Source organism: Lutjanus erythropterus, chromosome 13 (assembly GCF_056507025.1).
Source record: "Lutjanus erythropterus isolate fLutEry1 chromosome 13, fLutEry1.hap2, whole genome shotgun sequence".
In the NCBI taxonomy this organism is placed as follows: Eukaryota; Metazoa; Chordata; class Actinopteri; order Lutjaniformes; family Lutjanidae; genus Lutjanus; species Lutjanus erythropterus.
This window is the reverse complement of record NC_139329.1, coordinates 22,456,550-22,484,437: the sequence shown is the minus strand read 5'-3', so window position 1 is coordinate 22,484,437 and position 27,888 is coordinate 22,456,550. Positions and strand designations below refer to the sequence as shown.

Below are 27,888 nucleotides of genomic sequence, written 5' to 3'. Positions count from 1 at the left end.
CTTTAGAAGCTGAAAAAAGTTCACACTCCCCATCCCACAATTATTATCAATCATTAACAATAATAGAGGAAGCAACTGATAAAGGATTCGAGTTGAATTTTAGTCAAATAAAGATCAGCATGATAACATATCAGCAAACTCGTGATTGAAACAAAGTTAAATTAATATGATTCATGGGAAATGAATCATATTAACTGTATTACTCTCCTGGTCATCCACACCTACCCGCAGTGGTTCTACACCTCCTCAGTTCAGAAAGCACTGGGGTAATCCTTAACAGTAAACTTCAAGTCTGCTTTTATCATTGCCAAGGCAGCAGAGTAACGTAGTTAAAACGCAAACATAGTAATTAACTATTTTATGCAGTGTTGGGTAGTTTAATCTACAACAATGCATCATATTCTCTAAGATCAGTAAATGTTGGTAGTGTTGCTGATCTGTGTAAACCATATATTCTAAAAACTCAACTTTTCATGAGCTCAGTAAAACAGCCCTGTTTTCATCTTAGTGACGACGCATTTTCCACCTAATCCAAGAGGGTTTTAAAATCGTTTTTATTAAGTTTAAAAATGTTCTCGACCAATAAAGGAACATAGTTTTCACTGGACTGCAATTTTTAATGTGAAGTAAATAGTACAATAGTACATAGTACAATATTTCCCTTATGTGGTGGAGTATAAGTTAACGTTACATAAAACAGAAATACTCAAATAGTGTACAAGTACTACCACTTGAAGTAATATTAAAGAATACTATGTGATGTGCTTGCATGCTCAGTGGCCACAATACTTGGCATTGTCTTTGAAGGAACGGCAGCAGGAACATGTGACTGACATGCAATTGTCATAAACTCTTTTGATGTTCTAATTAAAGCTTCAAACACACATTTCTTGTCTCCACCCTGCTGGGAGGTCACAGTGGGTTCAGATGTGGGGTCAGTGTCTTGCTGCAGAACACTTGAGCGGGGCAAATGCGTGCAGACAGAGACCAAATTCGATCCATTTAATTGAATGACAGATGCATTATGTACATGTCGCATGTCCAAGATATATATATATATAGGACTGGAATATGTTTGGTAATGGAATATGTGTGAAAAATCTGGATTATGTTTGTGGTATTTGCACACTTGTGAAAATATGCGGTGCTGATTGTTGTAAATGAAATATTACATGTGCTGTATGGTTTGTTTTTCTGTGATGTTTTGCTACATTTCCCCGTGCCACAGAGCAGAACTGTAAAAACTCACTTCAGTGACCTCTGTTTGTCGTGTTCAAACTGCTCCCATAACTGCTGCTGCTGCTGCTGCCAGTTGCAGGCTGCTCAGTCAGAATGACAAACCTCTGTATTGAATGGTTCCCTCCTTAATGGCTTTGCTCACTTAGGCTTGCGGACTTCCATGCCTCCATAAATTTCTGTTGTTCTCCACCCTTATTGTAAATCTTCATGGTAGGACCACTAATAGCAAGTCCTAATACGATCCAGACAGGCCTCTGTTCTGTGGCCCAGTGATATAATCACATTTTTATTTGATAATCAAATAAAGGGTGGAATGAAATACTTGAAGAGCGATGTGCGGTTTTCCCTTGGCTTTTCTCCCCTCGCTGGCAGATTTTCATCTCTAATCTCTGTCTTTAGTTGGGGAGAGAGATTGAGCGTGTTTCCATTATGATTAATAACTGCTCTCCATTAAGAGAGCATTAGTCTAACACTAAGCAGAGGCCGTCAGTGACAGGGAGTCATTGAGAAAAACGGAGATGAGAGACGTGTGGGGAGTGACATCACAGAGCCGCGGGCTTCAGCCTCGACATCACGGGGGATCCCTGCAGAGGAGAGGACGAGTCGTAAAGACCCCACTGCGTCTTGGCACAGTTTGCCAGGGATTATGATTCGGAGGAGGCAGCTTCACGCCGCAGAGCTTTGGCAGCAGGCCAGGCTTTGTCGGTGCCACACAGCGGAGCTACACAGCTTCCTTAAGTGCACACGGGTTTCATTGGTTCCTGAGTTTTTACTATTCATCTGTATTCTCATCTACTGAGACTTAACTATAGTGTGAAATCAATGTAGGGTTGATTATTCCAAGCAATTACCCGACAATACGGGAGTGATATAAAAGGATAAATTGCATCTAATCGAATTCATAAAAAAGGGAATACAAAATAAATCCACAGAGGTATTAAAATGCATCAGAATGAATTGATAATTATTGCAGTTTTGGAAATTTTCCAAACTATATCATCTGGTTTTACCAGATGTGATCTGAAACAATTTTACAATTTTAGTAAAATCTGTACTGTGCAAGTGAATGGTCAAAGAAATTGTTTATTCAGTTTTCACTGTGTCTATTCTGACAGCAGAGGTGGACAGTATATTTCAATTAAACATATTTAAAGGAGAGATCTGTAATAAACTTACTGTTATAAATTATAAATATTAATATGATATGTCATCAAACATCAAGGAAACATGCTATGTTAAAATACTTGCGTCTGACAACAAGGCTACAGCCACAGCGCCCCCCACTGAAATTTCTATTCCAAATAACTGCTTTTCTTTGCCCGTTTCACTTTAATTAATACTTAAACTTAATACTGAATGTTCACCAAATGAGCAAATGTCTCAATAAGAGTCACTGAAAATCACTATTAATCTTCTAGAAGGCATTTATAACGGTTAAAATGAGCAAAATGTTAATGAGTTTTTCAGAAAGTAAGGCAGGCAGCCTCTGAACTTCAACTCTAGAGTGTGTATTTTCAGAGCAGTGGGATTTTATTTTCTGGATAAGGGGATTACCTTTACATTGACACAGAACTGACAGTTAGAAACTGCTGTTCAAATTACAGTTTAAGACACTGTGCTCGTCTTGCGCTCAGCGTTCTTGCAGCCTGCCTGAGCTTCCCTGAGTCTGGGGGATGAGGGGGCATATATATATTAACATGCTGCTGTGCTCATTTTTCCACAGACAATTGCAAAATATTACTCCTTCATCTTGAATTTGTATTCTGCAGAGCAGGAAAAATATCAGATCTTATTTATGATAAAATACTCAAAGAACTTGCATGTTTGTATTGTAAATACTTAAAATACATAACTGTACAAAAAAAAATGTTAAAAACAATTAGCCCAATCACAGTCTTAAACTGCTGTCAAGGGCTAAATGTAAGTGAATCACGTGACATGTTCTGTGGGGTCCTGCAACGCGTTTTATTTGTGTTCCTCATGACAAGGAGCTGGAAGAAAAAAGCTGCTTCGGTATTTGGTGTAAATTTTCGTTCAGATAAAAGCATGGATAAACATATATAATCAAAAAATGATGACACTGACTGAATGACAAAATACAATGAAAGAAAGGAGCAATTAGCAAACACATAAAACACAATCTAAAACTGGCAAATTTCTTTACTAGCTATAAACCGTTTCATAAGAATGACACTTATTTAAGACTTTGAATAAGTCAGCATTCCCTTTTGCTTTCACACAGGACACTAACCACGGTCTCCCAGGTGAAAGTCCTGTGTTTTAGCCCTCCCTTCTTATGCAGGCTTTCTCGCTCTATATACTGCTCCTATCATAATTACTCCGACCACTAGAGGTCACCACTTAAAAATAAATGTAAATTAGCTGCTTGCCCAGGCAAACTATACGGCTGCTTTTCTAGCGTTGATGGACTGAAACCACCCACCCCTGAATTCACAGCCTCCCATTTTTGATTTTATTTAAATACATTTGAAAAGCAAGAATTTGCAATTTGTAACAAGATATGTTTTGATGCATTTGTGCCCGTCTCTCTCTAATGAACACAGCAAAATATCTGGCAATAATTTTCTTAATTAATTGTTTGATCTACAAAATGTCAGAGAATAGTGAAAAATTCTCATCAAAATTTCCCAGAAACCAAGGTGATGTCTTCACATTGCTTATTTTCACAGGCAAAACCAAAAGGCAGTTAAATTACTATCACAGACAACCAGCAAAAATCACATTTTAGAAGGTGGAATGACATTGGCATTTTGCTTAAAAGATGCCATAATGAGAAAAGAGAAGTACTAGACATTGGGGTACCACAACCCTTATAAATTATTTAGAAATTGTTTATAATCAGGTTATAAATTAGATTGCAAAGACTATAAACTGATGTGCACTCACTATTTGGCAAAATCCAGTTTCGACTTTCTACTACTATTAAAGGGAGCCTTATTGTGAAATGTAAAATGGTGCATGCTGAAAATGTCAACGTAAACAATACAGCTGATTCTTCCGTGTCACTGAAAGAAGAAAATTTCCTAATCTTCTTTCCTCTCTGATACTGCACCTTCGTGCACCAGAAACTTTGTGGACAGGAAATGTGGCACATATCATAGATAGGTGTCTGTCTAGTGATTGGCACCTTTAGTAGAAACTGTAATTTTCCAGCACCTCTTTCGTCCTAAACACAACATTTTTGCTGAGTGTAGAATCCACCAAATTCTTAGTCTGGCTACAGTACAACTTTCATCTATGTGGTGGCACTGACGCTATTTCATAATTTATTGTTACTCGCAAAATACATTAAAAGGCATAAAATTATAATATAGTCTTCAAAATGTTCGAGGACTCATGCCCTGACCACCGTATTTCTAAAATCCTGATGGAGAAGACAAAGTGAGTGATGACGGCTGAGGCTTAACAGGGCAGATAAATGTGGGGTCACTATTTGGCAACCAACACATTTTATTTATCTATGTTGTAACAGCTTATTCATGTTCCTTTAAGGTGTTTAGAACATAATGGATAAGTCAATTATAAACCATTTATAAATCATTTATAAGTGTAGACTTATTGTAAAGTTTATCACTGTTAGCACTGTTTTTTTCATGCCACACATGCCATGGTTTTGCACCATTTTTCAAATATATTTCACATTTTATAATAATAGCTGTGTCGACTTTGTTTGTGCTGCTTTTTTATATTTTTCCCCAGGTATTGCAGATTTCATGCATTCATTTTTATTCATGCATATTGTCTATTGCTCTGTTTGCACTGTTTAAAATTACACTTTACTATGCACATTATGAACCATGTTCTCACAGTAGTATTAATATTGTTTTAATCTTTATTCTTTTTATGCTATTGGCTAGTTTTTGTTTTTCTTTTGCTTATCTACTGTCTTTTTTTCCTGTCCTTTTGTATCTGTGCTGCTGTGAGACTTTTACATGTGACAAAGCTAAACAATAATGGAATGTTTTGAGGATAAAATTTAATCCAGTCAAGTACTGTACAAAAACACAACATTTAATGGGCAAATGCTGCTATTTATAAATACTTTGAAATCAGCTAAATTCCATGAAATTATGAAAAAATAGACCCTGTGATTTTCTCGATTAACCGGCTCAATATCCCTCATTCGACACACAGCTGTCAAAACGAGGCGAGCTGGAAACTTGGCTTGTTTAAGCGTCAGTGATCAATTTCTCCCACTTCCCTCGAGTCAAGAGTCCTCCTTGGTTTGTCATAGAAAATCTGATTTCAATCAACATGATGTTATCGCTTCTCTCCCTCCATCTCTGGCTTTATTTCGTTTCCCTCCTCTCACTTCTCCCCCTCTGTTTTTTTGGCCGCGGTGCAAGTTATTTTAAAAAGTAATATGCCTCCTCATCATTTCTGGGCTATTTCAAGAGACATTCACACCAACCCCAAAATTGGAGGGACAATTCTGCATATTGTGTTGAGCTATGAAAGCACTTTTAGACAGATAGCCCTGGACCACTTGAGCCACCAAAGAATGAAAATTGTGGTCATAAGAAAAATAATTTTGGCTGCTGTCTTTCATTTTTCCCTGCGGCAGTTTCTAATCAGCTCAGATGGAGTCCATCAAACTTTGAACAGTGGTGGGTCAGCTGTGGAGCGGCTCTGGTTTTCTTTGGGGAGGTTTTTTTTTTTCTTTCTGGGAGCTGGAAAAGTAAATTGTTAAAATGTGATGGGGAGGTGTTGCCGCCCTGTCATTTCAGACGTCTGCACACATATGGATATTGTTGAAATGCACACACTAATCTCATAATATTGAGATATTTGAGTCCCTCCAAGAGCAGAGCTTAAAAAAAGGAAATAGCTGTTGAGAGATTTGTCACTTTGCAAAGTCTTTCCAAAGTGTTGAAGCACTACATAATGACATATTTCAACATTTCAACAAAGTCGGAGAGAGCGGACTTCTACCCACCAGTGAAAATTTGCAGACTTGAACGTAGAGCTGTGTAACTTCTGCCTCTGTAACGGTGACCTCACGTCCTGAGCTGTGCTTGTAGCTCTCCAGATAGGCTGTCAGCCAGTCCCTCTGCAGCTCGCAGCTCGGGTACAGGCTGTAGTCAACATCGTTCACACCTTGAAGGCAAAATACACATATAAGTAGTACTGTCAGTATCAAAATTCAACACAATGCCTGAACTAGCTTAGAGTTTTTCAGTTTTTCCACAGAGCTCAACGTCAACTCAAGTCTTCAGACAACAAACCAGTTCCTCACAAATTAATCAAATTATGGTTGCAATTTATTTTACAATACTTTAATAAGATGTAATAAAGCTGTATTTTGTATTAAATTAGACAAAAAATAGGTATAATCAGTTCTTTATAAGTGAGCAAACCAATGCACTGTACCCTAATTAGATATACACCCAGTGTTAGTCTAATCAGACATAACAAGTTGTACTTTGTATCAAATTAGACAAAAAGTGGAAATAAGTTCTCAATTAAGACGGTATTAGACCCTTTATAAGACTTACAACAGAGTGTATTATTCCCCAGTTAGACCTTTGTTAGATTTTATAAGAGGGTAATTAGAGACACATTACTAATTGCACCCTAATAAAGTCTAATAAGGGTCCAATGAAGGGTCCAATGTCTGATAAAGAGCATATTATTTCTATTTTTTGTATAATTTGATACGAGGTTGGCTTACTGCTTATTATGTCTTTTTAGTGTACTGTTGGGTGTATGGTGTCTAATCAGGGTATCGCTGTATCTAATGTTATTTCTAGTTTTGTCTAATTTGATACAAAGGCTTGTTACAACCTATAAGTGTACTGTAAAAAAAGTGTGGCCCCGTCAGTTGTCTCCATCAGTAAACATGCATAACAAATGTATACATTAGTTAGAGAACAGAGAAGTATGAAAACTGGATGACAGCACATTCACTTCAGCACACAATTACTTGGTTTAAAAATAGCAATAACGTAATAATCGTCTTCATCGCACTCTCTGTATTTCAGCTCTAACTGCTGGCTCTTCAGATGTTTTCTTTAGTTGGATATCATTTGCAGCGCCTGAAAACATAAATGAGCACATTGTCATACTGCTACAGTTGCATTTCTAATCATGATCATGGCTGGATCCAGTTTACACAAACAAAGCTATATTATAATGTTTTAGACATTATTTCATGTACAATCACTTGTATTGTAGCTGGCAAGTTTTGACATGAAAGCTGACACGTTACGGTTCTTGAAAACTATCTGAAAGTGTTAAATTGATGATTGTTCCACAAATGTTCAAATTAACCCTGTCAGGCTCTGCTGTGACACAGCTGGCACATCAAAGCTGCTTTTATCAGCACGCAGAATACAGATTGAATATAGCAATTTGTCTTAGCCGCTTCAGAAGAAGGACAGAGTTTCATGGTGCATAATGGCAGAAAGATAAATTACATCATAGTCAAAGAGATGGCACAAACTGGACAATGATTCTGCATGTCACATACTGTATACACAACTCGATATCCCACATTAGGCCATCTTATATGTTCTGTCCGTGGAGGAGGTTTGGAGGCAAATTGAACTTGTTTTCATCCAAGCATCACATACCTACCAGCAAATTCATTGAAGTGATTGCCAATATCAAAAGCCTGGTAGTTGTAATCGGCGTACTCGTAGTCAATGAATTTCACCATTCCTGGTGGAGGAGAAAGAGGGAAATGGTTACCACGACAACTTGACACATATATCTTGGGTGCGGGCGTAAAACTCTCCATCCTTTTATTGGAAGTGCAGAACCTTGTCGGAGTCAAAGGAGCAAGGAGTCTCTTTTGACTGAGAGTCACCCTGGACATCCTTGTGAAAATAGGAGAATGAAAAATAAAATCATAATAAAGGAATACTACAAATCAGGTAAGATATTTAATAAAGTAGGAACACTTTTGCAGTAGTGGAAAGGTTTGCTTGTGTGTGTAGAATAAAAGGAGCATGTATGAAGACTCTATGAGCTGCATTATTTCAAAATGATGAAAAGAGTAACATTCATCCATTTTAACTCTTCAATCACAGAGCTACAGCTAAAGAGCATAAGAAAGTCTTTTATTCTGAAAGGTATTCAGTTGGCTTCATTGACTCCGCTGCATGTCCATGTGAAAATAATTAGAAACCAGCTTCTTTTAGTATTCTATCAACCATGTTTCCCCGTATTCCTCACCCTCTTTGTGGTTGTAGATGATGTTTTTTGTCAGAAGGTCATTGTGGCAGAGGACAGTTGGCGAGTCAATCTGCGAGAGGTGTCTCTTCAATGACTCCATTTCAGCTGACAAAGTCTCAACGCTGGGCACCTCTTGTTGAACTCCAGGACTGCAAGAGACGGTAAAACAACTGAAATTGCATTTTTTTTTGTAATGGAGAAGGCAAAATTGTTGAGAGGGTAGTCTTTGATTCAAAGCTTTACAAGGAAATCAGGCACACTGGCAGCCAAACTTTAACAACCCCTCCAAGATTCACTTAAGGTGTGTGACACTTCATGCCAAAAGCCACAAAGTGAGATAATTAGTGTAGGAAAACAAAAGGATAAAGGAGCCTTTGTCTTCATCACACACCATGTTTGTGATTAAGGTTGTGTTGCACCAACAAGGATTAATTTTTGAACCCAGTTAAATTATGGTTTAACTTTTAATTAAGTTGCACCTAACTAGATCAAAATGAAGAAAAATCAAATTTCAACCCCAGTTTAGTTTTGACTCTAATCCTAGATTAAATGTAATTCTGTTGCACCAAAAGGAGGAGGTTTAACCTCTAAATGGCTGCTTTTTTTAGATGAACTGAGCAAAATAATCAAGTTCCTATTACAGCTTCTCTGCTGAGTCATAGTGAGTCGGCTAACCAGGCTAACTATTTGTTAGCTAGCTTGAAAGCAATATAACATTTTGTTAATTTTTTACCAAGCTGTCAAACAATGTAATGCTTTGTTAACTTTTTAGCTAGTTAGCAACTGATGCAATGAAATTATGTTTTCATTCTCAGCAGAGCTCTGCTAATTTTAAATCTGGATTTACTCATTTAAGCCTTTTTTGCTATTATTGTTGATGCATTACTGAGGAAGTAACATTTTTATGTTATGCTAATTTAAACTTTATACCTAGTATACTACTATAATAATCATATACTATTGAGTAGTTGTATCTATAATAGTCCATCATATCATATAAGCTTATCATAGTATTCTGTTTCAGAGTAACCAGTAATTATTGCTGACACATGTAGTGGAGTAAAACATACAGTATTTTGCTCTTAAATGTAGATTGGAAGCACAAAGTAGCTCAAAACAGATGCCCTCAAGTAGAGAAAAGAAAAGGGAAAATTCTGTAAGCACAGTACTTGAGTAAATATATGTTGAAGTCCATCACTGGGCATGAATAGTCTTTAGAAATATGGGCATGGGAGGGGTCCCCCTTAATTAATAACAAACAACATTTTAAACACAGTAAGTATCCCTCATTGTACAGTAGTACTATTATGTTTTTTTGCAAATGTTCTTTTTAGGGCTCAATTAGCCCTGAATTTCCTCTTACACATGGTGACTCACCTGCCTTTAAGACTTGTTCACCCCTAAAGTATTTTATTTGTCTGGGTTTCAGCAGAGTAAGTGTCCCATTGTAGACTGTAAATGATGTTTCAGAGGGTTGTCAACCATGGAAAAACACAGACTTCTTGCAATTCTTGGACTTTTACCCAAGAGCCAACCATAGAGTGCCAAACATTGACACTGAGTGTCTGTCTGGGACCTGTGTGACTATCAGCACACTTATATTTACTGAACACTGAGAAAGATGTCTACATTCCAGCTGCACCCTTGAGTGAATATACTGAACTTGCACAGATGTTCCAATTATCCAATTCCACCTTTGTGTTTATTCCTAACCAAACAAGGCCATGACAATTTTGTAATTGTGCAACACCCATATTATGCTCCTTTCTTTGGAGTGTGCAATGACCTTAAAGTTATTCTCTTCTTTTCTGATCATAAAACACTGTGTTAGTAGTCTTAAAATATTGTCCTTCGGAAATCCCCATAGGTTGCTGCAGTTTTGAACACTGGACAAAGACAGAATTATACAAAGAATGTGTGTGTATAGAACAGGAAGGGGAAAAAATCTGAATAAAACTTGTATAAATGACAAGAAAACAGGACTTTTATGACACCATTGTTGGAGAGTGTGAAGTTTTGCTGAAAGAATGCAGATATGGAAGACCAACTTTTCTTCCAGGAGCAACATGTTTGTAAACTGAAGCAGCTCGGCGAGCTTCGTTGAGAGGTTAGATGCCTTGTTTTCACTTGGTTGATTGCTCCATCTATCAAAGAAGGCACTAATGTCCTTGACGTCAGTGCAAAATGCACCTGGGAGAAATGCTGTGCAAGCATCCGTCTCCTAATTAATTTTTCCCTTTCAGTCGTCGGGCCACGATAAGAGGCTAATTTAAACAGTGTAATTTAAACACTACCTATTCATTCGAAGGAGAACAAACAGACGCTCCAGTATTATACACACTTGTAGACATAATTTAGTGAGGCCTATTAGGGACACACAATAAAAGCAGAGGAGAGGAGCCTTGTTTATAGTCGTGACACAGAGGTTCTCCTCCTACACATCCTCGCCAAGACAAGTCATTTGTGTTTATTATTTTCAAGGAAGGACCGACTGAAGAAAAGCACAATGAAATCTAAACTTTCCTTCAATCAAGAATGCCAAAATATATATCACCTATATTCCTGAGAACTGGGAAATAAAACTCTATTTTTAGGGGGGGTTGATTTTTGATCTTCAGTTATACTAAGAAAATACATTTTAAAAGGTCATACTATTGTCTAACAGACCAACTTCCTAATGATTATTCTTTTTATTATGCAGCATTTTGTGGCTGAATTTTGACAACTGTCAGACACAAAATCATTTATAACAGAAAGAACACACATTTGCTGTAAACACATTTTATGAATCCTTTTGAACATATATTTAATAACAGAAAAACTTAAATATGACTATGGGTTGGTACATACAGGGGCGTGTCCGGACATTTTGACTTTTTGGTGGCCCATCTGGACACTAACTTTTTTTTTTTTTAATTAAATAAAAAAAATAATAAAAAATAATAATAATATTTTGAAGCACATTATTCAATTATTAAAGAGAACAGAGAGTTATGTCACCTCTGTCTACACAGATGTTTCACTTCATTTCACAGCATAGTTGTGGTGAGCACCTGTTTTATTTTTTAAGTTGCTCAGAGTTCTCTTTATGCTAATACACACTTTTAAACCACAGTCCTTATTTAGTTTTGTTTAGTTGTGTTTACCAGTGCTTCGGCAGTATTCCCATCTATTTTTTAAACCAAGAAGTGAGACAGGGGTCTTCAGGGTATAGCTGATCCTTTTAATGCCTGATTAAACCATGTTTTTGTAAAAATCTGACAGGGTTGATGGAAAGCCATATACATGAAAGCAAAGAGGATCTTAATATCATATTTTTAGATCTATAATCAGTTGTGATCAGTGGGTATTGTTAGTTTTATATTTTAAAGGCTTTTAACATATTTTTAAATTGTTTGAAGTTGTGAATTCTCGTCTGGGCCGAGGGTGTTTTGTGGCACAGAGCAAGTTTAGAAATTTTAAAAATTAAAGCAAACCAAATCATTTCATAAATTACATATATTTCACATGTAAAAATCCTTTAAGTGTTAGTAGTAATAATTTCAAAAGTTTTTTGGGAGGACATGATTTGTCCCAGTAGTCAAGAATGGGTGATACTCTCTTTTAAAATAGCTGTTTCCTGCTTAAGTTTGGATATTTTTAATAAAGTAACTGAAGAAGAGACTAATTTTGCCTCCAATGTCGACTTAAATTGTGCAAATACTGTAAAATTGAATTCCAAATTGGATTTTCAGAAACTGTAAGGCCTAAAATATATCTGTCAGTGTTTGATTCACATCCACTAGCCTATGAAATCTTTCTGTTATTTCAACTCGACCCCCTCTGACATGCATAATTTATCTATCTCCTCTCTAATATGAATTAAAACACAGTTGAATGGTGAATCACCCTGATTCCTTTTCAGCCCATCCATTTCTTTAACTTAACAAACTGACTTTATCATAGAAACCCACAATTACTTGGAGTCAAAAGCTAAATGAAAGACTTCCATTGACTTTAAATGGAAACCTGTCGTCTTGCCATCAGATCTTTTCCTCTCCCTTTTCTGTCCTTTTCATGAGAAACAGTGCGTCAAGTACATTCGCCTCCTGCTCCCAGTCAAGTCTCTGTAAGGTAATTAGTGGAATTTCCTCCTCTGGCGCTTCATTATCAATGTGCCTTATTTACATATGATTTCAAACACCAGCCGAGCACTGCTGATTTTTTTCTTTCTCTCTTTTTTTGCTTCTCTTTTTGCAGTTTTATGCGATTCATGGGAGTGCAAACGGGAGACGTAGCAGGGGGCCTTTTGGAGAAGAAGACGTTGCACTCTGGCTTTCCATCGCTTTTCTCTCTTCTCTTTTCTCTGCCGTCTCTGACTTTGACTGTGCTCACTCTCTCTCCGAACCTCGCAGCTGCTGCAGCCTCTTTCGCTCCCTCTCTCTGTCTCTCCTCTTCTTCTTCTCCTTCTTCTCTGTCTCTGTATCTCTCTCTTTGCACAGCGGGTGGCTTGAGAGCTGAAGACCTCCTCTGCAGGTGCAGCCTCTTCCTGCTCCCTCTCTGCCTTTCTTTTAGCATTTCCTCTGAAGATCACATTCATACCAGCACTTATACATTCTCAAGTACAAAAGTTTCTCTGATGCCTGTTTAAAATCCCTTTTGCTTTCTTTTTTTATTCTTTAGTCTTCTCTGACTCTGCTTCTGTGTGTGTGTGTATGTGTGTGTGTGTGTGTGTGTCACATACACTCAAGAGAGCAGTGATGAATATGCAAACAGACACACACACCACAGACATGAGTTTTAACCATAAATTAACTTCTTTAATCTCAACTGAAATCTCAAATCTCATAAACTATGCATTTCTTCCATCACTTTATTATTATAAATATCCAAATTATCAATCTTTTCCTGATCATTCTGACTTGTTCTGTATGTCTGTGTTCCAGCGGCAGTGGACTGTGACGGGTCCCTCAGTCAGTCACACAAATGTCTCACAATATAGCACCATCTATTGGGCTTATTAATGCAGTGCAGTCTCCGTCTGTGGATGCATATTACAGTGTGTAAAATCCTAATTCATCCATACATGCAGCACTTTTGGTATCACATTATATATTAAATAACATAACAGTACAATATGACACATTGCACTGAGAGTTATATAACAAAATGTGACTCTGTTCAGAGTAAACCTGATTTTAAAAAATGTTAACTTGAGAACAGACATCAACCTTTAAACATTGTTGGTTAATATAATAAAACTCATTGAACAATGGATCTGAAATAGTAAATCACTAGTTCTTTGTGCTCCATTTTACTCTTGATGCCTTGTCTTCCACAGGCAATATCCATTTCTGCATAATTTTATGTTGGTTGAACAAATGAAAAGTTCATGTAACTGTTGGAGATGAAAGAAATGTCAAATTCAAAAATTAGACTAAACAACTTTCAGCTTGCTTGAGGTAATTTAAAGGGAGAGGCAGGGTTTTCCTGTGCTGAGTTTGGGAGATAACGGCCATAGAGAAGTCTGCCTCCTCTCAAATATGGTGGAACAAAATGGCACTTGTCTTGTGGTGATCAAAGTGCCAAAAAACATATTTGAAAAACTCCATAGCAATGTCATTTTGCAGAAATCATGAACCAGTTACTCAATCTAATTCACAGACCTTGTTGTTCATGTAGGAACTATTTTCCTTCTACAAAACTACACCTGTATCACTGCGGTAACTGGCTCAGTGGTGCAAATGTTACAGCACAGTCGAGGAGGACGCAATTAACGTTTACATCCCATGCTGAGCCTCTTCTTCATAAGTAGATGCACACTTATTTCTGTGAATGATAGTGCTCACAACAAGGTCTGTGGATTATCTTGAGTAACCAGGTCATAATTTCAAGACAGAAAGATTGCTGTTGAATTTTGTAAATATATATATTTTTGGCGCTTTGTGCGCCACAAGCCATGTGCCATTTAGTTCCATTATATTGGAGAGAAAGCGGACATCTCTGTGGCTGATATCTCCAAAACCCTGCAACTCACACCAAAACATCATAGAGGTGGAAAGTGCAGCAACCAGCAATGGATTATAGTGCGCCATCACAAGTTAGCAATGTACTCAATATAAAACATGAGATTGGCGAGCCAGATAGTCCACCAATTATATTCCTCATTCTCTCATGTGTCATTTAGTGTTTCCTGTGTTTTCCCTCGTGAAATTATAGCAACTAGAGGGGATTAAGTTGATATAAAGCCATTGACAGTTGACTAAATGAAATGCACCATTACTTTGAATAAAAAAAACACACATTTCTCTGGGTTTTAAAATTGTTGGAAAGATTTTGGATAATCCAAGTAAACAACAAAATATGTAACATAATTCTAGTTAAATGGTCCCAATCTATTTGTTGTGTGAAACTGAAGAATATTTGGCAAAGCTTCATTTACAGGTTGCCAATTTAACAATAAATAGGTAATTCACTTTTCATTATCTGGCTTGTTGTTGTTGTTGTTGTTGTTGTTGTTGTTGTTGTTGTTGTTGTTGTTAGAGTTTCTATTGTTCGGACCAGTTACTGGCCTGCAGAAACTAATTGGAAATTAAGCTGCAACAACTCACTTTCAGTTCAGTGGCCGGCTCTGCAGAAGGGTTATTTATTTAATTATTTATTTATTTGTTTATTTTGTTTTTAGAATGTTCAACAGTACATAGCACACTGCCAATGTGAATTATAATAATAAATAACAACCACCATCATAAACAGAAGCAAACAAAAGAGTGGGGCACAAAACAAATAAATAAATAATTTAATTAAAAATTAACTAACTAAATAAATAAATAAATTGTGCTGTTATGTAAACAACATGGTAATTAAAGAACTAACAAAAAACAAACATAGAAGCCGAACTTTAAAGCACCAGTGCAATTTGTGCCAATTTTAATTGTCATTACAGTTCAAACCCACTGGACAATATTGCATTAAATAAAGGATACTGAACAGTGAGCAGGTTAACACAGCGAAACAAGTCAAGACAAGGCGACACAGGAACCCTGAGGGGGCCCATCCCACAACAGCTCAGCAGAAGTTAAACAGAAGCTATGGGTAGAAGTTAAACAGGTATGATCAGCAGAATGTAGACAGAATTTCATTTGAAATTAAACAGGTACAATCAGCAGAAGGTAGACAGAAATTAGTTGGAAGTTACACAGGTATGATCAGCAGAAATTAGAAATTAGTCGGAATTTAAACAGGTACAAACAGCAAAAGTTAGACAGAAATTAGTTGGAAGTTAAACAGGTACAATAAGCGGAAGTTAGACAGAATTTAGTTGGAAGTTAAGCTGTAGCAAGTCAGTTACATACAGGTTTCACAGAAGTCACAAATAAGGTAAACAGTTACGATTCATCCCTGTCCTGACATGAATATTAGATATAAGCGAGGTCTCTGTGTTAAGTACATATCACAACTGGTCTGATCTTTGGAAAATGTATGGAAATTTGGGGGTAATTTCATAGAAATTTCAAATGTTACTTTCTAATTACGGCTTACTTACCATTAAATTGAGTACCTGTAAAGTGTTACAGAATATTTTGCTGTGACCCCATCATTGCATAGGTCACAATGTTGTTAGCAGTTCCACCAAAGAATGCCCAAAGAGGTAAAACTCTTTATAATTTCACATATAAAGATTAGAGAAACATCAGAATATTAGTCTGTGTCATTTGTGCTAGAAACAATCTCAAATCTCAAATAATGCAAAAGAACGTTACTCGGTTCTGCAGATTTTCCTCTGGGATCACAGCAGAAAATAAAATATCTGTGACTGGCCTTTGTTACACAAGTGCTCTAAAATGGATTTATGATGAAGTTGTAGACAAACAACAAAATAGTAATTTAAAATTAGAACAGTTGCCTGGGTCTTTTCTTCCTGATGACAAAGAACTTGAGTCACACTTGTTTTCTCTCACATCTGTAAGGAAGCTAAAACGTCTTATCATTAAAGACTGTCTCCTCCACCGTCCCTTTCTTAATTGATGACCAACTCCAGTGCCAAACACTTTGCCCACGTGATAAAACTCAAAGTAAAGAAAGTGCAGTTGTTCTAAAGCGACTCACAGACTCAGAGCATTCCAGCTTCAGTTTGTGTGGACTTCCGACCCCTCCACAGCAAACGTAAACAAGGTTGAACGTTTGACCGATAAGGGAGAGCTCTGCAGGAAGCTTGTGGCTGAGCTCTGTTTCTTTGTAGTGTCTAGAAGGACCCTCTCACCTCCCACCCCATGACCCCTGTCAGAGATAATGCAATGTCATTGCCACGCAGGCCACTCCCCCGCCTCAACCCACTGACCAATGGCAGCTCACAGCAATGGGTGGCCATCCACATTGTTGGAGAGGCAACTGTGCCCATGCAATTCGAACACTGACTGTACACTCTTGGCGTGTTTGAGAAACATACATTTGCATGTGAGCAAATGATAAGGCATCAGTGGAGGTGCTGCTGCTGAAAAGATAAAGATGTGGAAAATGTTGCTGGTTTCTATCAAAGGGATGACGGCAAAAATCTACCACTGAGCTGCCTCCCAGCACCAGCTCAATGGGTATTTGTTTAAAAGGGATGTAATTTCCATTAGAGTAGATAACTGACAGCTCTCTTCTCTCACGTATACATTCATTTGAACTTTCCTTACATCAGACAAGACAATCCACCATTCATTAATATTGTTGGCCCCTTAGTTACTGTTGCTGCGCCTTGCACGGCTACCTTACATTTTCCAATGATAACGGGGCAGATAATGACTCTGACCAGGGCTGGAATTTCATGGCAGTCACAATGGCCGTGTCCACCATGCCCCCTCAGTTTAGCCTTACACTCCCTGAAGCCACGGTGATGCTCCCCCTGCACTGTCCCAGCTAATTTTGACATTTTCCCCTCTGTTTTTCCTGTCAATAGCATTTTTAGACACCAGTGTCTTTTGGTGAGATTCAGATTGGACAACAAGTGAAATGCTGCACACATAACTAGTGGTGGGTTACATTTCAAGCCTGATGTGACCTGCTGGATAACCAGGCTATTTAACTGTGACAGAAGGCGGTGAGAAACAGAGTGCTCAGGACATACGCAAGAAAGAGAGCTTGTGAAAATGGACAAGTGTCGATGTGATATAAACTTTCTTTGATCTTGAAGCCTGATGTTACTCTACAAGTATGTGGTTTACACTGCAGACTGGACACTCTGCTAGATCCGTGTTTTATATGCTCATCTCCTCTCCATTGCACTGCTGAATGCACTCTCTCTCTCTGTGGAAGCCAATTGCTGCCAATATGATGAAAAAAAATGGTCCTATAAGTCATTATAATAAGAAACTTTCCCAAATTAGTGATTCATTATGTCAAAAGAATTTCTCTTTATTATTTAAGTTTGTCATTATTTTAAGATCCTAACTTATTCTAATTTATTATATATTGCACTCTATTTAGCATGTTTTACATAAATTGACCTCTGACTGACTTTCAGTGTGCCTGTAGTGTTAACAAATTAGGAAAAAATGAATAAAAATAGTCCTCCTTAAACCTTGAGTTAAGTTCATTACATTATTTCCATGGACTTCATTGGAATCATTCTTTTATTTGATGGCATTGTTGCCCCAGCATTTGGCCTTTCTGCCCTCAGAAAATTGACTACACCAAAGACCAAGAGGCCTAGCCCCTAAAATGATCAAATTCCAGGGTTTTTTATAGATGATCTGTAAGGCATGGTTTGTAGATTGTGCTCTAGAAGGACAATGTGCGTGTGTTGTAAAGCTGACTATGATGGAACATTACTGTCTGCATAATGCATTGTTTAAATAGCAAGAAAATACTGCACTATTGACTTTAGATCAGGTTTTTTGTCAGCCAATGGTGCAATTGCTTTTTCTGCCTCAAGATAGCAATGTTCCTGACCACACCTCAATTTAAGACTCATCTATGTACAATAATGGGTGCACAGCTGAGCGCAAATACATTTCCTACTTGCACAACGAAGGTGCTGGGTGAGAAAATAGCAACCAGGCAGAAGATACTGCCCAAACTCTTCGGAGTTATTGATTTCAGAGGTAAACAAAGGGAGACTTTCATTCTAGTTTGGCAACCATCTGCTGACTGAAATGTCAACTGTTGTAGTCAAAATATAAGACAGATCATCTTTAGCTAGCCTGCTAACTTTAGCTTCACTGGCGCCACCATTCTATTGACAACCAATCCAAATAGTGTCAATAAATCTGAGGCAATAAATAGGGCGTACAGTTGCAAAGCCATTTTCTCTCCATTTTATATGCATGACACTAAAACATGTGAGGGTGTAAGTCATGTCATCACCTAAACATCACTTAGCCAAGCAAACACCAGTGATTGACCCCAACAAGTCACAAACAAATTGATTCTCCAGACTTAATTCTATAGAAAAAATCTGAGCTTGCAAGATACACATTGGTTTAGAAAGGTTACTGTTGAAGTGCTCTTGAGCAACGCAAGCAGTTGTTCTGGTGCTGTAGCTCAGTGGTCAGCTGTGCAGGGCTGTGGTTGCATTGTGAATATTAAATGCGTCAGATGACTATTGTATGATATCTAAAAAACAAATACATGGAGATCATTTTGTGAAGAGTTGTACCTTTGTGTGCAGCACTTCTCAGCTGGGCTGCTGTTGATGCCGCTCTTCACCAGTGTGAGAAAGTGGGACATTTTTGTCCAGAGCAGAGGTTCAACAGGCAGACCACATTTTGGCTGAATAGAGTGGATTCTCCCCATCTCTGCTGCGATCAATCTGCGGAGAGAAAACATTTTCTCAGATGAGCCTGGCTGACGCTGTTATTGCACAAACAACCATTATCAGAGTAGAAACACAACTCCCTTTCCATTTAGCGCTCTTATCTTGTTCTTCTTTTCAAAAAATGGGCCTTGTTGCATTCGTGACCTTTTGACTACTTGAGTGCTCGTTCTCAAGGCATCTTAGTGGTGACATAAAGTTTTCTGGGTATTCCCCACAGAGGGTATCAGGCAGAGCAAGGTGATTGATGGCTATCGTGGCCCTGGCTGTTCAGCCTTGGCTGGCTGTGTTGTGTCCTACTGTCCTGCAGAGAGAATAATGATGCAGGCCTGTTATCACGAGGATGATGAATGAAAGCGGGGGCATGACTAAACAACATTGCTCAACATGAAACACGACTCAACTGAAATAATTTATTAAAAAAACACCTGCATCAGCACAATTGAAATGCTCAACATAAATACACGCAAACTCACACACCTGCATGACTGTTTTCTTAAAAAACAAACGTTCAAGGTTGCGCATTACTCTCAATAAACCTCTTGAATTTATACAGTTTGACCACAGAATGGACTGGAAATAACAGCCATCAGCATTATTTGACTATTATATTTTCTGTGATACTGACAGCATTGAATGACCAGCCTTCACACTAAATGTGGCGTACATCAAGCCTGTGGTAACTGATATATTATGTTCTAATGTATTAAATTTCAGCAGATTCTACAATGTTATGTTTAATCATTACATCCACAGGTAATGAACATGATTTCTATAGTGCATTTGGCAAATTTTGTTTCTTAAAAGCACTAAAGTGCCTAATGTTTGCATTTTGAAGTACACCTTTTGTTTTAAATGGTAGCATGTGCACTAAAAGCAACTTGAAGCGCATCAAACTGCCTTGACACTCCCACTCTGACCTTGTTTCAATTTTGAAGGTCCAGTGACGAACAAAGCTTTTTTCTGCAGCTGCAGTACACGTTTGGGGAAAGCTAAATGCAATGAAAAAAGCATGAACGTGAGGAGCAAGTGTTGACAGAGCTGTAGCTCCACCTAAAACTAGGTAAAAGGAATCGATGTGGTATAAAAACTTCTTATGATCATGAGTCACAATGTTGCTCTGTGCGATTCTTTACTCCAAGTCTGATTCGTGTACTTTTAAATATTTTACTCCACTCTGACGAATCACAACTGAGAACGAGGAGAGAAAGGCAGCAGGGAGGAGGGAGGGGGAGTGTATTTGTGAAGTGCTGACGTGATATAAAAACTTGATCATGATCCTGATGTTACTGCACAAGTCTGTGGTTTATACAGACTGGAATCAGGTTATAGTGACAGACAGCCACTCATGTCCTCCATGAAACATTGGTCACTGTGCTGCATTATTGTAACTCATGATGACCTGTCCAAACACTGTCTGTCATTCTTCGTCTCCGTGCTGTATGTTGGTATTCAGTTTATTGTCTGCTCTCATCTAAAAGTGTCTTCGCTGATCTAAATTGTCAGAATAAAATTGATGTAAAGTATCCTGCTACCTTAATACAAAAACATGAATATAGCACACCATTTATTATATAAACTGGAAAAGGCTTTTTTCCATTAGAGGTCAATATTTTATTAAAGAATTAAATACTTAATAATAATAAACAAATACATATAAATAGTGTCCTTTTCCCAAAATACTGCTGATTCTGTGGTGTTGGCAATTCAAATATAAAACCTGCAGTGTGTGATAGGTACAGCAATAAATTAAATTTTATGTTGCATTGGAAACCTGCTCCACTCTTAACTCACTCAAGTTAAAGCAGGTATGAATGATGTCACACAGTTTTATTCTTTTGCTGCCAAAGGACATGTTGCTAGCTAGCGCCATGTTAGCTGTTGGTGTTTGCTGACTGAGTTGTGATGATTAGCTTAGCTAGCGATTGTTGTGTTAACTTCGGGAAATACCTGAATGCGTGTCCTTAAATTTGTGTTGGACGTCTTGGATGTTGACAGCAGCTTCCTTTTGGGGTTGCACAGTAAAGACCGGAACGTGTAACTGTTCTGTGAGGACTCGATAAGTAACATGAACTTGTTAAGGCTTGGCCATGGAGATTCACGACACTTACACGTCTCTGCCACCGTCTCCTGCTGCGCGCGGTCCACCCCGCCCCGCTGCGATGATTCGCGGCCATGTTTTTTCTACACAGTCTATGGCGACCATCAGCAGGAGGGCAGGTACGTGACGTCAGATGGATGAGACGCATTTAAGGTTTGGAAATGCGTGGGGAAATGTAGCCTCTGTGGACGCTACCGCGTTATTTGATAACTAAAGTAGCTTCACTACTGAAAAGCTATTTGATGTAGAAAACAGCGACGTTAACGACCATGTTGTCTAAATACTACTACTGCTACTACTACTACTCATAATAATAATAATAAATTTAATTGAAAAAGAAAAGCCTTCTGCCAGGAAACCCTAAAATTGATGTTAGAACAATGATATGATATTTAGTTTGAGTTTCCAATGTTGTTACAAGGTTTATTCACAAGTTCTACTTTTCAGTGGTTAAAAACCCAAAGACAGACATAAAGGACGACCAACAGTATTGACTTGTGAAAAAAATAATAGATGATGAAAAATGGGGATGCAATGTTTTTGCCTAACTGAGAAATATTTTAAACAATATAGAGTATTGATGAATTTTAAAATGTCTTTAATGTCTAATTATTTTAACAACATCAATAAAAACTGCAATTTTCTAAGGAAAACTTGTGGTGGGTTTCATACAGTTTTTTAAAGTCTTGAATAATGAGCACCACTTGTTTCAGGTTCAGCTCTTTCACAATGAATGTTAACCTTTATGTGAACTCTTTCCCCCTTCACTGACCAAATTGCTACACTCGACTCAACTGTTAACTATAATTTAATTGCTTTTTTTCTCAGTAATTATATGTATTACATTTATTTTGTAATTAAATTACATGTAACTTGTTACATGTATATAGTTACTCTAAAGCACCTAGTAGCCTAGTACACATTTGTGAGAAATGTTGTCACCAAACAAAAATATTCAAGCAGTCACATGATTCCCGCCAGGTGGAAAACTTGGTGGGTCTCATATAGTTTTTTAAAAGTCTTCAATGTGAGCATGATTTGTAAACTTTATATCAACTTTTTTCCCCTTTTATGTCCAGATTGCTACACTGGACTCTGGTCATCATATTGATGCTTGAACAGGTCAGTTTCCAGCGGTGCACTATGTGTATCTGTGAGAACCAGATACACAGGACCAGGACATTCTCTAAAAAGGACACACACATGCTCAGCACATTCAAATAAAAGAAATGAATAAATGTTTGAAAGCTGTTCTGGCAGAGACCTGTAGATGGAGGGCTGGTGGAGCAGCTCATCATCCAGCACTGTTCCTCGAACAAACTCGTAGCAGATGCCGTTCTGGAAGCTGCAGTAGATCTGTGGACCACACCCGTGGGCGTGGAAGACCTGGAACATCTCCACCTCCCGGTCCCTGTTCACAAAGAGCTCCGTCTTTCTGCCGTACAGTCGCACCAGAACGCAGCCAGGATCCTGCAGAGAGCCCACGTAGCAGCCGATCAGCTGGTTTGTGATTCCTTCTGTGAACGTCTGGAAGCAATGGAAAGAAAAAGGAAATGAACACAGAAAATTACTTACTGATTGTTTATGGTATGTGGACAATACAATTACAGCATGCTCCATCATTCTAATTTGTATAATCAGGCAGCTGTATCCGTATTCTGTAAGTATGGTGTAAGTTTAATGGGTCACTCTCCAAAACCTCAGTCTGAGTTACTGTTTATCCATAACAATCTTGGACAAATCACACTAAACATGGTTACACTCCGGGTAGGTAAATAAATGCAGCCAACAGATGCAATATGTTTGGTTTTAGAAGTCTGGATTACAACTTTTGGTAGATCATTTTACAGGCTGCTAATTTACCACTGTTATGGCTCATTTCTCTCAAATTTTTTACCGAGCTGGACCTTCCATTAAAGACACAGTATTGTGCAAAAGTAAACTATACAAACAGAGAGATCATTTACAAGCAGTTGTGTAGAAACTGGAGGAAACACGTGTGTATTTTGCATCAGTACACATTAAATCCAGAATTTCTCAAATACGTAAAGATCCTCGCAGACGTTAATATGGCAACACAATGTGCAGAATATGAAGGATCAGCAGTAGTGGAAGTATTATGATCTAAAAAATGGCAAAAATCACAGTATCGTGTATTATTATTATTATTATTATTATTATTATTATTATTATTATTATACTCAATACTACTTAATATCTCACTTTAAAAAACAATACAATAAACTGACATGTAAAGAAACGAAAAAATATATTTCATTTTGTTCTGAACCTGAAGGACAAACTAAAGCATGTAATGATGCAATATTTTAATCCTTCCTCTCAACTGAAACAAAAACCAGTAAAGTTAAACTGGCATGCAGAAAATACAGACAGGTACACCAAGGCACAGTTGATGCCACAGCAGGTAAATGACAGATATGTTAATAGATGTCAAGCTGTACAGGAGCTGCAGCCTGAATGTGTTGACGTTAGCGATCACACTTGCAGCGCAGCCTGACCTGCTCTGTGTGTGTACACAACAATCCCACAGTGACCGCTGTTTGTCTGCAAAGGCTTCATCAGACATTTGTTGTCATTCAGTGGTTTCTCAGACTCTCTCATTCTCTGCCACAGTCCCTGAGGTATTCTCTGAGCTTCAGATTGACCCACAATTTTTCATCTAGATGGAAAGTGAACAAACATGCCCACCTTGACATCTGATCAAGTATTTATATAGTGGATGGAGGGCAACACAGATACTTTCCACTGACATTATTCTCATATTCCTTTTGTCTCTGATTTGAATATACACGTGATGCACTTCATAATATTTTATTTGACAAGTGAAACAATAGCTCAAACTCAAGGTTTGCAAGTTGAGAGCTTGAGGGCTTCATATACAATTTACAAAGAAAAGAAGACACATTTACACACACAATATTGTTGAAAAAAATTAAAATGTCAATGTCAAGGTGCTTCACATAAAAGAATTAATTAAAATACAATGAGACTAAAAAGAAAATGTTTTGATCCAATTTTTACATAAGCCGAAGTAAAAGATCTAAGACTTGTTCTGTGCACTTCAAAGTATCATTTTTAAAAACTAAAGTTTTAAAAGAATTTGTTAAGATCTGATAGATGCATTTAGATTCCTGCAAATTTGATCATGTTTTCCCTGTTTCCACAACATATTTAGCTAAAATTTACAATGTTGTTATGAATTTGACTTAATCCAATGTTTTTAAAGCCTGCTTGTACCAAGTCTTTCTACCTGTACGTCTCCAGCTGGCAAGACAGCTGTTCATGTGTAAAGAAAGAGCCATTAGGACATTTGAGGTCTCTGTTTTGAATGTAAGTGGTGAATCTATTCCTATGCCTAGATACTTCTCCCTGTAACTGTAACATGTGGGTCTGGATTTCTATTTGTAGACTTAAAAAAAACGTACAGTTTAGCTGATGTTGAGGTGTAAACACGAGTTAGTTAATCAATCAGAAATATTGGCCATTGGAGCCAATACTTCCTCTAGTTTTAGCAGGTAAATACATGACAGTTCTCATCCATGTACATCTGACAAGTTACAGCAGGTGGACAATAGGATAAGTGGTGTGCACAGGTGTGTCTTGGACTGATCACAGTAAATGAATTATGTTGGTAAAGTACAGGACTCACTGATGCAGATTTAACAAATTAGTGCTCAATATTTGAGAGAAATAAACCTTTTGTGTCCACTGTCTTAGATTTTTTACTTCAACTTGTGAAAACTGTGGGAGCAAAACCAGTTTTGTTTTGTTTTGTTTCGGGCTTACCTCTTAAATTTTCATTTATGTCTCTTGGTGATGGATTATAATTAATAATTAATAATAATAATCTCTCCATTTATTTTATTCTTCTGTTTTTGATTCCTCTTCAAGGGTTTATGAAGCATGAAAGTTGTCTCAGCTTGCATCACCTTGAGTTTTATCTATCGTTTCTTTTGTAATCACAATATTACAGAGTGTATCACAGAAAGACATAAAAACAAGACTATTACAAAAATACAAAGGTGAAATACAACATACAACATAAAGTATTTTAAATGAAGAACTCCCACACATAAAGAGTCAAAAGCACAGGTGTAACAGTCACATCTGTCCTTCTGCTATACAGTCTGTATATTTCAAACAGATGAACACAATACATCATTAAAGGGAATGTTGGAATCTGAGGGGCTGAAGTTTCTCTTCCCTTGTACTCCTTTGTGTACATTACAGGACCTGGTGTAGATTGAGAGGTCACCCACCCAATGTGCTGTCACCTAACAAACATAAACCCTATTTCTCTGAAAGATTGGACCTTGTGTTTGCACATGGGACCAGAACGGGATTGTCCTGTTCTGAACAGATGCTCTGACAACGTTACACATCTGTTCCCAGGGTTATAAAAAATGTAAAAAAAAAAAAAAAAAAAAAGAAGAAGTCTCCTTTTGTTGTCCAGTTACCTTGGTCGTTTTTTTTATGCTGGCTTTGTTAGTTCAAGGTCTTTTATACAGAACTATATGTACAGAGGATGAGACATTTGATTTTTGTGTAACATTTTAACATTATGTGAGCTTTAATTTCATGTGTTTCACAGGTCAGTTAACAGGCCATGATGTCCACATCACTCTGAATATAATCAACAAATGGCAAGTCAGTTTTTCCAATGATAATTCTTAGAAAGTTTATTTAAACAGCAGTGATTGGAGGATGAAGAATATGGTGTCTGTTCTGCAGCAAAGTTGAGTTTTATATCACAGCAGCCTCAGTCAAGATTACAGTTTTAGCCTCAACATGTAAAATACTACTCTATTAACTAAAACAAGCTCACTACAATTTATACCTGTTCTTTTGGCAGCAGCCAGACTCCCAATCAGACTGTGCAGAACTGCTCAGGTTGCCAAAAAAATCTGCAACTGATCATCTAACAGTCAGATTTTTGATCGTTCGGCCAATAGATTTTTTTCATGGCAGCCATCTTGATATGGAATAGAATAAACACAGTTGTTGCCAATGATTCTAATTAAGATTCAATTTAATTAGTGTTGCTGAGTCTTTCCAGTGAGCCAACATGCACAATAGCAGCACCCTGACACTGTCTGACCTGAATGGAGCAGAACCTTAATTAGCACCATTGATAACACCTGTATTTACCTGTTATTCATGTCAAAATGGCTGCTGTGTAAAAGGTCTATCAATCAGGTGACTCTTCCCTTAAACTGAATGTCAAACTACAACCAGTCTATAGAAGAAATTTGTTCTGATTTAAAAAATAGTCTGGGGTAACTGATTCAGGTTTTAAATCTGTCTTAAATCTGTCTGTCTATGTGTAAAAACTTGCTCCAGTTTGGAGTACTCATCTTAACACCTTTTTAATTTTTTACCAGCTCGCAATAAAACCTGTATACCTACGCTCATTTAATATGCATTCACACTAAGGGAAATAGCAGATGAGCGCAGGTTATAATAGTGTCGGTTAGAGGTTGGTCAAACTTTCCTGTTCCCATCCACACATTTTCCAATCGTTAGTTGTCTGATGGAAGATGCTCTTATACTGAAAGACATAATATTTACTATCAAAAATGAATATTCCACTAATATTAAGTTTATATTAAGTTTTCCACCAGTGGTAGATTTGTTTGACTGTGCTGTTGGCAAAGGTCTGCACTGCATTATTACATCCAAAAAACCTGCTGAAATCCAAATTTTTCTTGTTAAGTTAAAAAGTAGGTGGTTCATTTCCTGACCAGAAATAAAGAATGCTCCCAAAACCTGAATTATACCGGCATATGCCATATGTCTTTATCTGAAAATGCTAAATTTAGAATATGTTTACTGTATCAAATTCAGAATATGGTTTAAATTCTAATGGATAATTAGTGCCTGTGTAAATGTAATAATTTACTTGCCTTCATTTGAATGTCCTGTGTCTTCCAAAGAGGCCGGAGTGTTCTGAGGAGTTCCAGGATTCCTCTACGAGGTTCCAGCTCATCAATATGGACGTTCACATGAAGAAGCTGATTCCCAGCACCAGCGGACCCACTGTCCATTTTCAGCAAAGTTTCAGAGAGATTTTACCTACAAAAAAAAAACTCGGTCCAGCAGTCCTGCTCTGTTCTATTAAGTCCAGACCCACCAGTTTATCAAAACATCATCCAAACAGCCACAAAACAAACTTAAATGAGGTAGACAGAAATGTCTGAATGATTCGCAACAGTGCTCTGAGATCTGCTTTGTCAGAACTATTTGAGAGCCATCAGTGATATTTACAAGCCATTGAAACTGTCCACATGTGTGTCCAGTGACTCAGCAGTCCAGCTTGCTTATCAGGGGCCAATGTTCCTGTGGGCATCTTCATCCCCACTGCTGCACAGTTTATATATTAACCACAGGTGGTTGGAGCTCTGCTGCAGGCACGTGTCGCGTTAAACAGAATTTAATGAGAAAAGTCAACATGAGACACAAATGTTGATTTTGAAGCTGTTTCATGAAGCATGATGATGCAAGTTTTGTTTCAGTAAACCAGACTTTTACTTCTGTTTACTCACTAAAAAGATCC

At 37.6% G+C, this 27,888-nt stretch overlaps 1 protein-coding gene across 2 annotated transcripts in view; it reads right to left on the bottom strand.

The window, feature by feature from the left end:
- The window catches only part of LOC146316542 (ethanolamine kinase 2), a 39,469-nt gene extending 11,814 nt beyond the window's left edge, over window positions 1-27,655 (bottom strand). Inside the window, exons 1-6 of one of the 2 annotated variants that reach the window (XM_084734165.1) lie at window positions 27,239-27,655; window positions 22,579-22,841; window positions 19,058-19,210; window positions 8,437-8,585; window positions 7,837-7,920; window positions 6,197-6,357 (exon numbers count right to left, since the gene is read on the bottom strand). In XM_084734165.1, coding sequence (XP_084590291.1) covers window positions 6,197-6,357; window positions 7,837-7,920; window positions 8,437-8,585; window positions 19,058-19,210; window positions 22,579-22,841; window positions 27,239-27,379 — 951 coding nt within the window. In that variant the 5' untranslated portion in view covers window positions 27,380-27,655. The remainder of the gene's footprint in view (window positions 1-6,196; window positions 6,358-7,836; window positions 7,921-8,436; window positions 8,586-19,057; window positions 19,211-22,578; window positions 22,842-27,238) is intronic. The other variant, XM_084734164.1, reaches the window with a different exon arrangement.
- Window positions 27,656-27,888: the final 233 nt, after the last annotated feature.